The sequence below is a fragment of the Eubalaena glacialis genome, chromosome 5 (genome assembly GCF_028564815.1).
Source record: "Eubalaena glacialis isolate mEubGla1 chromosome 5, mEubGla1.1.hap2.+ XY, whole genome shotgun sequence".
Lineage (NCBI taxonomy): Eukaryota > Metazoa > Chordata > Mammalia > Artiodactyla > Balaenidae > Eubalaena > Eubalaena glacialis.
The window spans coordinates 128041262-128054257 of record NC_083720.1 but is presented as its reverse complement, the minus strand read 5'-3'; the positions used below and the strand labels follow the sequence as shown (position 1 = coordinate 128054257).

Sequence of the window (12996 nt, the reverse complement as noted above, 5' to 3'; positions counted from 1 at the left end):
TGAGTTAGTTGTTTCACGGCAGAGCTGGGATTCAGAGCTACATCTTTGGCCCTGGCATCTTGCAGGAGTAAGCAGGATTTGTCGGAGTGAGGAAACCGAAGCAGGAAGAGGGGCAAGTTGTTCGCCTGTGTTAATGCAGACTGGAAAGGTTAAGAACTGAATGGATTAACATAGGGGATGGGGATTGACATAGGGGATGGGGCATGTACAGTCCTCACTGCGTTCTGAAAGCTGCTTCTAATTGCAGGCAAGTATGAACTACTAATCCGAACGATTGGACATTTCAACATGAAGCTGATCATATGACTATTATCGGTTTTAAGATGGCAGACTAGACTCACAGACGTAGAAAACAAACTTACGGTTACTAAAGGGGGAAGGGGGGAGGGATAAATTAGGAGTTTGGGATTAACAGATACACACTACTATATATATAATAGATAACCAACAAGGACCTACTGTATAGCACAGGGAACTCTAATATTTTATAATAATTTATAATAATAATTTTATATTTTATAATAACCTATAAGGGAAAAGAATCCGAAAAAGAATACATATGTATATGTATAACTGAATCACTTTGCTGTACACCTGAAACTAACACAACATTGTAAATCAAATATACTTCAATTAAAAAAAAAGATGGCAGAATCAACCTATTTTTTTTTCTTATTCTTTCATTTTGCCAGAGAGCTATTACTGCTTCCTTAATTCCCAGGAATTTTAAAAATCAAATCATACTGTAACTACTAGGTTATAATCCCAGAGGCCTTGATGGTCATCTGTTTCTAAGAATCAAATGGTTAACTCAGAGATTCTTCATGGCTGTTTCTTTCCACTGATTGTGTTTTGAAGGTGCTTGCAACCCAGTTTTATTGCACTGGCTTTTAAAATTCTCGTTAACATTTGTTTTATTCTAATACAGTAATCCTCCCTTCGGCAGTGAACCCTCAGTCCCACATACCGTACACAGTGCTAGCATAATAGCTTGAAAGTGCTTCCGAGATCTTACACAAAAGCCTTTTGAAATTGTGCTCCAACTAAAGAATATATCTTTCTTCTTCCTATCAGTTTATCTTCTTCTCTCAGGAGAATTTTTTTCTTTTATGAAAAGGTTCCCAAAATGAAATGCTTCTATCCCCTCCCCGAGAGATTGTGATCTGCCCTAAAGGCAAGAGTGAAAGAAGCACAGAACCTCAAAGATAGCAATGCACTGATGTCTATTGCTTTTTAAGTTCCTGCCTTGTTAAATCAGAACCACAGACAAAGAAGCAATGCACATCTTATTCGAGAAATCTCTATTGGTCTCAAGCAAAACTGCATTGCCTAGCATTGTGATGCATGGAAAAAGGCTAGATCTGTTTTCATGGAGTAAAATCTCAATTTTCTCTTTCTCTCCATTTTTTTTTTTTTTCCTGTTTTGAGGGTTTTTTTTTTTTAATTTTTAAAAAACTTGTAAGTATAGTACATGCTACTTAGTAATCAGTCTCTGTCAAGAAAATTATTCATTTGGGCACTGCCTTCACTAGGTGTAATGGAAAAAAAGTTTAATCCCATAAAACAACAAAAACGTAAGTGTTCGTATTTTATATACTTTTGCTAAATAACAGGATCACGGTGGGACATGCAAAACAACCTACTGAGTTCTTGCATTTCTTGTAGGTACCACAGGGGAATTTTTTGGACAAGATGGAGAAGCCTTATCCAACCAAAGGGAACTACTTCTTATTGATTTTACACAAGAGGCTTCAAGATTGAGATTTTGTTTGGAGACGAAAAACAAAAAAGTCTTTGCTGCTTAAAAATAAAAACGTTGCAAAAACACTGGCCTTGACTTTATTTTTTCCTCTTTCTAATCAAACGTTAACCATTCTTCCATGTCCAGATCATATTTTATCTGAAATAAGGCCTTCTCTGACCATTCTAGAAAAATCACCCCTTGTCGAATGTACTTAGTGTTTGACTCTCTTGGTTTTACTTAATGACACTGTCTTACATTTTCATGAAATCATCCAGATGTCTTGCTTTGTCAACTAGTTGATAAGCACTTGATATGCAGAGAACATGTTTTACTTGATTTTGCGTGCTTCTTGCCACAGAGAACCAAGGGCAGGTTCTTTTCTAGGAACTAGGCAACACGAAAAGGGGGACAACCATCCCTCACACGCTGCCATCCATGGTTGTGGCAGAAACTCTTTGTGCCTACTGATAACCATGCCCCAAGGCCGCAGGGGAGGGTCCCCCAGAGCCAAAATGGCAAGGAAACAGACTGGGCAGCTAGAGCAAACTCCAGCCAGCAGGGGTCACTCTCTGAGCCATGGGGACAGGGGTTGGACAGTCATATACTGTATCTGTAGGACAGTGCAGATTCCTCTGGGGAGAGGCAGAGATTGGGAAGTGTGACATGTGGTTTGCCCTTTGGAGCAGGATCCCTGACAGATCCAGAAGGTACGGGCCCCAGTGTCCAGGCCTCAGCAGGAGGTGGGAAAGCGCGAAGCAGGAGATCAGGGTACAGGCAAAGGGAGAGACCCACTTCCCAAGGGGAAAGTGGAATGCAGGCGGGAAACGAAGGTAACAAGCTATTCATAAGGACTGAGGACACCAAGCAGGTGCCTGGGAAGGCATCCTGGACACCAGCCTAGGACAGGAAGCTGCCTCTCACAACTCACATAGGCATGGGAATGGCTCCCAATTCCAGGAGTTTTCAGACTGGCTCAGAGATAAGGCTGCCTTTTCCTGCCTCTCCTGGCCTATATTTGACCTCACATGTATTATTGGATTGGTTTCTCTCTTTCTGTTTCATTTCTCTTAATCTAGAAAGCCACACTCAGAAATGCTGCATATATACTATCCAGACCAATGCCAATGAGGGTTAATGACTGTTTCACACTTTCTCATTCATTCTGCCACACCTCTAACACCTCACATCATTTCCTTTCATAAAGAGATTACCTTTATGAAAGAAAGCAATGTGGCCCCCCGCTCCTCCTCTCTTCCCTAGTCAGTAAATAATGCCCTCTCCTTTCCTGGTCTCTTTCGGGCCACAGGTACAGCGTTGCAGAAAGGAAGTACAGGATGCTGGACCAGATGATGTCGGTCTCATGGCAGTTCATCACTACCTAACTGAGTGACCTTGGGCAAGGCAATTACCATAGAGACTCACTCTGGGGGGCAAATGATATTTACTTTCAAGTTTAATTCAATTTTTAAAAAATAAATGAATACATACCTATCACAAGGTCTGACTCATGGTAGGTGCTCAACAGATGAAATCTGAATTTGAATTTCAAGCTATAGCTTCTTTTTGCTTATTTTTCACAGTCCTTTCCATGCGCAGTCACAGTATTCTTATTTAAATCCCTATCCTTCTTAAGAAGCATGATTTTGGATTACTTTCAATTATTCTTTCTTTTAAAGCCTGTACCTATCATAGCAGTAGCTGTCAACCCTACTTTACATTAGAATCTCCTAGAGAACAATTAAAAAATAACAGTGCCTGGGCTCCCACCTCTGACCAACTGAATCTGGAACTTTGAAGATAATCACAAAATCTGCATCAAACAATAAATGAAAAAGTAAGGAGAAAAAGAATGACTAAAAATGCTTAATTAAAAGCAACCCAAAAGAGAACTTAGTTATTACACATACTATACAAAACTCCAAGAGGGATTTGAAAACACTCACCTTTGTTATTGTATACATCTAAGTAATTTGGTGCTGAAAAAATTGTAATGAGAGAAGGGAAGCCTGTTGTTTGGCTTTTCCTGTACATGCGGTACCTAAAAACAATAAATACAAGTCAAAACAAGGCTAAGTATGGAAAAAAGATGATATCAAAATAGACATTTAGAAATAGAAAATTAAAGTTAAGTTTTACTATTCAAAGAGAATTCAATTATGGAGGTACTAAAAATTTTCTCTCTGCAGTCTGTTATACACAGACATCAATTCATTTCGGGGGTGACAATGAAAACACACAGTCATATGTACAATTTCAAAATAGGTCTTTTCTAAGTTTAGCAGACCTGGGGGGAGAGTGGAATTCAGTGAAAAATCAGAATTCATTTCCACGTTCAATAGAGAGGACAAAGGCTACTTTTTGTACACAGATACCTGTACCTACCATGTTTTTCAGAAGTTTGCCAATATTTTTAACATAAATAGATTAAATATGCAGAGCAATATACAAAACTTTACCACTAATAACCAGGCTGATTATTCTATTTGTAACAATATTCTGTTATGGTGATATAAATCCATTTTGCCTAGACCAAGTGATTTGCTTTTCATAGAATGTCTGGTTAAATCCATGGGTTTTACAAGCTGAAATTGTTTCTATTTTAGAATTTTATTTATTACCAATCTCTTCTGGTGTCTATAGGTCAAAGATTATTGTCTCAGCAGGGAAATATTTAATCAATCAGTAATGAAACCTCTGCAAGATCTTTGGAAATAAATTAACAATCCAGTTACTTTTCTTCCACTGAGACAAAAATAGGACTCTAGTCCTCAAATCAAAAAATACAGGAGATTTGGTTCTTTTCCATCAAGGTGAAAACGTATCTCACGACTTCTATGTGACAGATTTCAGGAATATTAGTTTAGAAAAATTCCTAAAGTGCAAAACAAAATTTTATCATTCCTTGGTTATTCGGTGTCAGTTATTTCTGGCAGACTAATCATGCCTAATTTAGTGGGGTTCTAAACAGGCCTCAAATAGTACCTTTAGATAGATTAAATAACCACCTTAAAATTTATAATTTTACAAATATTTTGATACTACTTTTCCCAAGAGAAAATACCCCCTTAAAAATCTTTTGAAATATCCTAGAAGTATTTATGCTGCTTATGGAACTGAGCTTTGTTGGGGGAATAAATCAGAATGTAAAAGATAGTGACACTCTTAATCCTAGTACCTTGACTTTATAAACTGTGGCTGATTATGCCTACTTGACAACAAATAAAAACAAAGAATCTGGATGACATAATCTCAACTTTCCCCAATGAATCAATCAACTGCTCGTTTTAAACAAATACACTTGTTGATTTTAATCGACACACTTAACCTGTTTTCAAATAAGCAGATGGATTTCAGGTCTATCATGGGATTAAGATAACTCTGCTTAACATGTTCAGTTGGGACAGTCAGCCAAAAAGCAATGGTGACACCACTGCCCTGAAAAGTGAAAAAAATTATTTGAGGACCTGATTGGCTGGGTATATCAATAGGTTACTGCGAACATCAGCTACAAGAGCACTGCGCACACGATATTGGATCAGTTCATACTTGCTGATTGATTGCTTGAAAAAAGCTAATTTTGAAAACAACAGGATCTGCCTTGATTCAGAATCATCACAGGTATGGGCTTACTTCAGAATGCAGGCATCTGAATTCCCAATTTCAGTACACAGATTATAAAAATAAATGTTCCTCCTTTTCAGAAAACTTAGAATATGAAGGAATGAGCTTAAGCGTTTGAAGGCAAAACAATGCCTTTCAGTGGAGCTTATTGGGAAGGGTATTGGACTTCAAATCCTAGAATTAATTATGCTTATTTCTCCCTATGCCTCTCTCCCAAATGTAGATTTAATGCACCATCAAAGTGCATATCTGATATTTTTTAGATTTCTAAATCCTTAGAATCAGTTTACATTTTTAAAATTTACCAGATATTACAAAATCATGTTATGCATTTGTTAGTTAGAAGATAGGATTTTCCCCATCATTTGAATGTCTCTTGTTTTTGCCCTTTAAAACTTGGGATCAGGAATGATATTCTTTAAACAAGAGTACCACATGCAATATCTGTTAAATACGTATGTGTAATTCTCATCCACATTGCCAACCAAGACTGAAAAGTAGCTGGTAATTTACTCACTTATGGGACAACGGTAAGAGCAGGAATTGAAAGAAATAAAAGGAGGTGGCCTCACAGTGCTTAAGACAGCCAGGTGGAAATTCTACCTCTTCAAGCTAAAAATGAACGGACTTTAAAGGGGACGTTACAGCACATCTGCAACCACTTATTCCCCAGGACCCTGCCATATCTGTGTGACCAAAAGGCAAATTTTAGGTCTAATTCCTTCAGGGAGAGAGCTTGGCAAAGGGAACCTCCACTGCCGCGCATATGAGGGACTGACAAAGGGCAATGCATGGTTTTCATAAACCCACAAAACTGCTCACCCTGCGTCTTGGGCTTCATGGGCTCGGAGTATAGATAACAAGTTATTGTGCTGTAAGAATTCACATACAGCCGGGTAACTGCCAGAGACAAAAAGAAAAGAGAAAAGCATCTGTTATGAAATCATCAAGAGTAGCACATTTATCTATAACATCCAGATTTATGTGATCGGATCAAGTATAATCAAACATACATCATTCATGAAACAAGCCTCTTGGTTCTAAGGACAGGTTTTCCCCTGTGGCAGAAAAAGTACCTATAGCTATACTTTTTTTTTTTTTTTTTGAAGTATAGTTGACTTACAATGTTGTGTTAATTTATGCTGTCCATCAAAGTGATTCAGTTATACATACATATGTACATTATTTTTAATTTTTTTCCATTATGGTTTATCACAGGATATTGACTATAGTTTCCTGTGCTATACAGTAAGACCTTGTTGTTTATCCATTCCATTATAATAGTTTACATCTGCCTATAGCTGTACTTTTATTTATTTATTTATTTATTCAGGCCGCACCGCGTGGCTTGAGGGATCCGGTTCCCTGACCAGGGTTCAAACTCAGGCCCTCTGCAGTGGAAGCGCTGAGTCCTAACCACTGGACCACCAGGGAATTCCCTATAGTTGTACTTTTAAAGGGCTGGAGGTGTGTGAATTGGAAAAAGAATGCTGCCATTATATAACGACACTAGAAAAGTATCCAACTCATAGAGAAAATCAATATTATTAAGTCTACATCTAAACACAAAGTGAACAGAAGCATAAATATAACATGAGAGTGGAATTTAAAGTATAAATCCCAATTTTCTCAAATACAGCACTATTTGTATTTGGGTGCCTGCTTGAGAGCTTGACAGAAAGGACTGAGCTAGGGAGTGGGAGAGAGTAAGTCTTCTGAGAAGTCAAATTGTCAACTTCTTTATGGGTACATCAACTGATTATATCATTCAAAATCTAAACAGAATTATGAAATTCACAAGATTTAAAAATGTGTACTTTAAATGTGACCAACAGAATTTTATCTTAAGACATTCTTTCCTGTGACTTAATAAAAATATCAAATATACAATCAATATGATTTTGTCTGTTAAGAAAGTCTCAAAACCAAAGATGAAAACTTCATTAAAAATGAAATTCAAATTACAAACTAAACTTGAAAGACCTTTTGCAATCACTTTATCTCTGCTCCAAGAATTTTTCATGAGAAAAATGTATATCATAAAAATGAATAAATTTTAGATAGTTCAAATCAAGAGACAGCAAACCAATGCTTGTTTAAATATAAACAAGCTACAGATATTCACTAGAACCTAAACTACATATACTATAGGAAACAATTCACAATTATAAAAATAGCTCTTTGGGGAAATAATAATATATGTCACTCAAATAATTTTTAAAAAGAGAAGATGAAAATCATTTCTATGCTACAGATTTTGTAAGAATTCTCTGATTAAGAGGAAAAAAATACCATTAAGATGGCATACCACTGTAGAGATACTGATTACAAAAAGGATTCAGTTCTTTGGCAAAAGTGGGATCTGAAATCAAAAATAGTCTTTGTGCACGTGCAACATGTGCACACATATTTGTGTGCATGTGTGTGCGTGTGCACATGTGTCTTCTAGAATATTCTAGCAATTTGCTAGGGAGAGAGAAAGAGGAGACATCCATGCCGCCTTCCCTTCCTAGTGTTCCCAGGTCATCCCAATAAATAAACCACCTAACTGAGGAACATTAGCATGATCTACAAATTGGAGGAGATGGCCCACCCAGAGTGTCTACATGGAAACGTGTCCACATGGTACCTAGATCAAGAGTTGGCCAACATGTGCCGTCAAAGACTTCTGTTCTACTTTGGGAAAAGGTGAGTATATCACCTTTCCAGATCAGTGTGTCAACAAAAGAGACCTTAATTTCAGAGACACTGGTTGGTCTTCAAAAATAGCACATTTGCTTGGTACATATTAGCTACAAGATGCCCAGCCAAAGGGTGACAGAGTAGCGGAGGCACTCAATAAATGTTCCTTCCCTATCTCTTTAAGCAGTGTACTTACATTTCTTGTGCCCTCAAAATACTTCTTTACAAAGACACTACTGCCTTGTTGTACCACTGTAAGATACAGGTTGTTTGTCTATGTTTGTCACTTTTTCCCTTGTGCAAATGGCTTGGTTGCTCTTTTTTATCTATTTTTTTCCTTTTAGAAGAAGTTACCTAGTCTTATGAAAACATAATTTTAATATATTTTCTTCATGCTAAATTTGAAACCCTTAAGTGTTTAAGCTAACTTTTCCCCCATGGAAATATACATCTTATTTTTAATGGAAATCTGAAGAAGATAAAATTAACCTAGCTAGGTTAATTTGCTAGGTTAATAGCTTTAAGAGAGGAACACTTGCATTATTACTTGGAGCGAATTCATTTTGAAGAAGACTTTTAGAAATGTAAAAGCATGCATACTCAAATACTCGAACTTTCTAAGAATTACAAACATTTTTCTAAATAATAATTTCTTGAACAATATTAGGAAAAAACCCTCTACAACATTTTTATGCTTTTTAATGGAAATGATGATAAACCACAAAGTGTTCAGCTGAGAAGCATTAAAAAAGATACATGTAGAATGGTAGGAAAAGCAGAGTTCAGAACACCTTAACACCATAGAGAGAGTTGGAAAATCATTAATTCACCAATAATTTATCAAAGACTAATTGGTGATTTTCTTTCCATTTGTTATGAGACACAGGGAGGGGTGGTATGATAAGTGCAAGGCATGGCTTCTGTCCTGAAGATATAATCTAGGTAGCAAGGTAAAACATATTTTTTTAATTAAAAAAGCTACATTAAAGATAAAATAGTAAAGTTTTGTAGAGAAATTATAAAACAAAAAAGAAAGCATGTGGGTCTGAGGAAATCTTTTTGAAAAATATCTATCTTGTAGTAGTTTTTTTTTTTTCCTTTCTCTTTTCATTAATAAGGTGACACTTATTAATAAGGTGACACTTTTCATTAATAAGGTGACACTTCTGAGCCCACCAAGAAGAAAGAGCCTTTCCTCCTCCAGGCTGATCAGCTCAAGCCGGGGCCATGGCCTTCTGAGCAGAGGGCGGGCTGGATCTCAGCCCCACTCATCCCCCTCCACAGCGGTACCCTTGTCAGGCACAATCTAACTGTACGAGTGATTCTGCTGGAACAGTTTTTTTTAACCCTATGTCCTGAACATGTCTTGTTACGACACTTGCTTCAAGGATTGGTGAAGGCCAGTGATGCTTTCAGCTTTGTGATATTCATTTACCAGCATGCGTTGCTGTATTTGGGAAAGAAGCTATTGTAGTCTTTGAAAATGTTGGGTTTTTTTCTATTGGAATATGATTATTCCTTACGCACTAGAAAATGCATCTCCTCTGAGTAGAAAGGGAGGTGGAAATTTCCACGGAATAGTAAGGATCCTTAGATTTGGGTTCTTATTCCACTTCCTTGAGCCTGAATTACCCCATTTGCAAAAATGCAGACAGTATTATTCATTTCATAGAATGGAGATGAAGATTAAATGAAGTAGCAATATATGTAGATGTCCTAGCCCAGTGCCCGGCCCATGGCAGTAGACATTCAGCCACTCCTATTTGTCTCCTCACCACCACAGTGTGGAGGTAAGAATGTGCCACAGGATGGTGAGTCAGCAACCCCAGGTTCCAGCAATAGCTGTTCCATTTCTTAGTTGTGACTTGTGTTAGACCTTAGAGGCAATAACTCATGGGGATTAGCAGACAGGCAAGGGGTTAGAATTCCACCGAAGGAAGGAGAGGAATAGGGAGGAGACTGAGCATGAACAAAGGTAAAGAAAGTAGAAAAGACAAAAATGTGAGAAATGATAGAAAAACTGGCTGGGCATTAGAGCAAATAGCTATTATTAGACTCATTCTATTGCTTCTCTTATTATTTTTGTTTCTTGCTATATTAAACTCTATTTTAGACCTTGAAGTAAATCTTGTAGATTTCAGATGCTTTAACCATGATAATAGCCAGCAGGCATTATTAAAATGCCTTTTTATGCTTCTATGCCTTTGCATATACTTTCCCTGAGTTTGTTTGTTCCTCTGCAAAGGCCCACTCTTCTGCGAAGCCTTAGCTAAATTATCACTTGTGAATCCTTCCCTTCAAACCTACCTCACCCTGAGGTGCATAAAATTGCTACATCCACCATGTTCCCATAACATACGAATCTAATACATCACTTGTCACGCTGTAGTGTAATTTATGTTTATACATCTGCTCTCCAGTAATAGCGAATGCCTTAAGAGACAGACATTGTTTTATTTGCCTTCATATTCTAAATGCTCAGCAGCAATTTGTCAGCTTACTGAAGCTCACACACAACTGTTGGAGGAGCCTCAACAGGGGCAGTTATGCAGGTGCGAGATGCAAAGGGTTTCTCCCTCATTGGCTTCAGCAAAGCAGAGGCAGGCAGCCTGCAATCCCTTGCCAATGGACCAAGAGAAAGCCTCCACCAGCCTCCTTGGTGCCTCACCCACTCTCAGCCTGCTAGTATGCAGGACTCGCCCCCTTGCCCAGCTCCTCCTCTGCTTCTTGGGGCCTAGCAATGGGTTCTTAGCCCTGGGGTGTCCTGGCACTGCCCGGATGCTGTCAGACCTATCTTTTCCTAGGACTTGCTGTGTTTTTTTCCTTTGCCCCAGGTTCTCCAAACTAATTTCATTTTGCCCACTAGGGATCAAGTCTGGAAGGGCTCCAACTCTTCCTGCCAGAACTTCACCAGAGCTTAAGTCCTCACTTGCTCCTGGCTGCCAGCTGCCTCAAGAGCAGTGAGAAATTTTTCTTTTTAAGGCAAACTTTTTACTGAAGTATAACATCTTTACAGAAAATTGCACAAATCAGACGATTACAAGTGGACACCCTTGTAACTAGCACTAAGATCAAGACAAAGAACATTGCCTGAACTCTTCATATCTCCTTTGAGTCACCATCACCTCTCACTAAGGGTGACCACCATCCTGGCTTTTAACCTTATAGACTTGGTTTCTCTAATGCTGTACTCTTATTTCAATGAAATCACCCAGTATGCACTCTTTCGTATCTGGTTTCTTCCACTCATTATACTTGTGACATTCATCCATGTTGTTCTGTGCAGTTTTTCTCATTCTCATTTGCTGTATATAGCTGCATAAATATACTACAGTTTATTATTCATTCTACTAAATAGACATTTGGGTTGTTTCCTTTTCTTGGCTATTATGAATACTGCTGCTATGAACAATCTTGTATATGTCTTTTGGCACACATGTGTACACATTTCTAGTGGATATAAAAATAGGAGTAGAATAGCTTAGTTATATGAAGGTTCCGCTTTAGTGTATACCAAAGCAGCTACCTGTAATTTGGGATTGGGGGTAAAGTGAGACCATTTGGGTAGTCATCTTTCTAGAATTCCCAGAGTTTTTATCTTCCTCATATTTTTCACCACTTCCCTGCCTTCAAGAGCCTCCCCCACTGATTCTGGTTGGATATGTTCTACTCATCCTTTAACACTCAGGTCTAATAACATTTCCACCATGAGTAGTCCCTTAAACCCCATTCATCCTTGTGTGTATGTGTGAGAGATAACCTCCACATTTATCACAGAACTACTCACCTTGCAATTTATCAGTTTCTATTTATTGGTCTCTGCCACTAGACTGTCATTCCCTCAAAGGCGGGGATTTTGAGTACCTATAAAACCTCACAGAAGGCATATATAGTAGGTGCTCAGCTAATATTTGTTAAATAATTGAATGAATGAATGAATTCTCAAAAGGTTACCCATGAATGGAACAGTGTGAATTGAGGGGAGGGGATAGGAAGGTGCTATGAAATCAGGTGTGATTTAGACAGGCTAAAAATGAAGGTCTTGAACTCAGAATGGGAGGGAGGGAAGGCAGGATGGTCTAGATGCTGGTTATATTTTAAAGAAAGGGTCAATAAGACATGATGACTAGTTGGTGGTGATTTCAGCACAAGAAGAAAAAGAAAGGTATTTGCTAGTCTGTGTGACTGGGAAAATGAACTGTTAATAGAAACAGAGAAACCAGGAGAAATCTCCAGTGGGAATTAAGCAAGTGGGAAGGTAAATAATAAACCTTTTCAGGCAAGGTGAGTTCAGGATAAGGTGACAACGGAACATGTAAGATAAAAATTCCAGCAGAAAACTAGGCATAGAGAATTCGAGCTCAGGAAAGATAAAGAGACAAAGGGACCAGACATAGATCTGGTAATCTAACCACAGAGTTCAAAGTTTACAGTGAAGCTAAGGGAACAGATGAGGTTCTTGGGAACAGTGTGAAGAAAAAATGTCAAGAGCAGGAGGAAGACAAAGAAAGAGGCAGGACAGGGATCTGCCTGGTAAGTCAGAGGAGAATCAGGATATGCGGAAAAGGAGGAGCCAGAGCATTTCAAGGTGGAAGGGGTGGACGAGAGTGTCAACTGTAGAAGAGAAGTTGGGCAGCTTGTGAACAGAAGAAAGGCTGCTGATCTGTGATTAAGAGACCAGTAGTGATTTGAGTGAGCTGCCATTTGTAGCTTCAAAAACACGTTTTAAGTGACCGTCAAGATATTCTTCAAATCTCAGCATATAGAGGAACTTTAAAATGCCTGGTTTAGGGCTTCCCTGGTGGCGCAGTGGTTGAGAATCTGCCTGCCAATGCAGGGGACACGGGTTCAAGCCCTGGTCTGGGAAGATCCCACATGCCGCGGAGCAACTAGGCCTGTGAGCCACAACTACTGAGCCTGCGCATCTGGAGCCTGTGCTCTGCAACAAG

At 38.5% G+C, this 12996-nt stretch overlaps 1 protein-coding gene across 1 annotated transcript in view; it reads right to left on the bottom strand.

Annotated features, from left to right (window-relative positions):
• Positions 1-12996, bottom strand: part of PPP3CA (protein phosphatase 3 catalytic subunit alpha) — a 302583-nt gene that overhangs the window by 47440 nt on the left and 242147 nt on the right. Inside the window, exons 7-8 of the mRNA XM_061192594.1 lie at positions 6188-6265; positions 3688-3782 (exon numbers count right to left, since the gene is read on the bottom strand). Coding sequence (XP_061048577.1) covers positions 3688-3782; positions 6188-6265 — 173 coding nt within the window. The remainder of the gene's footprint in view (positions 1-3687; positions 3783-6187; positions 6266-12996) is intronic.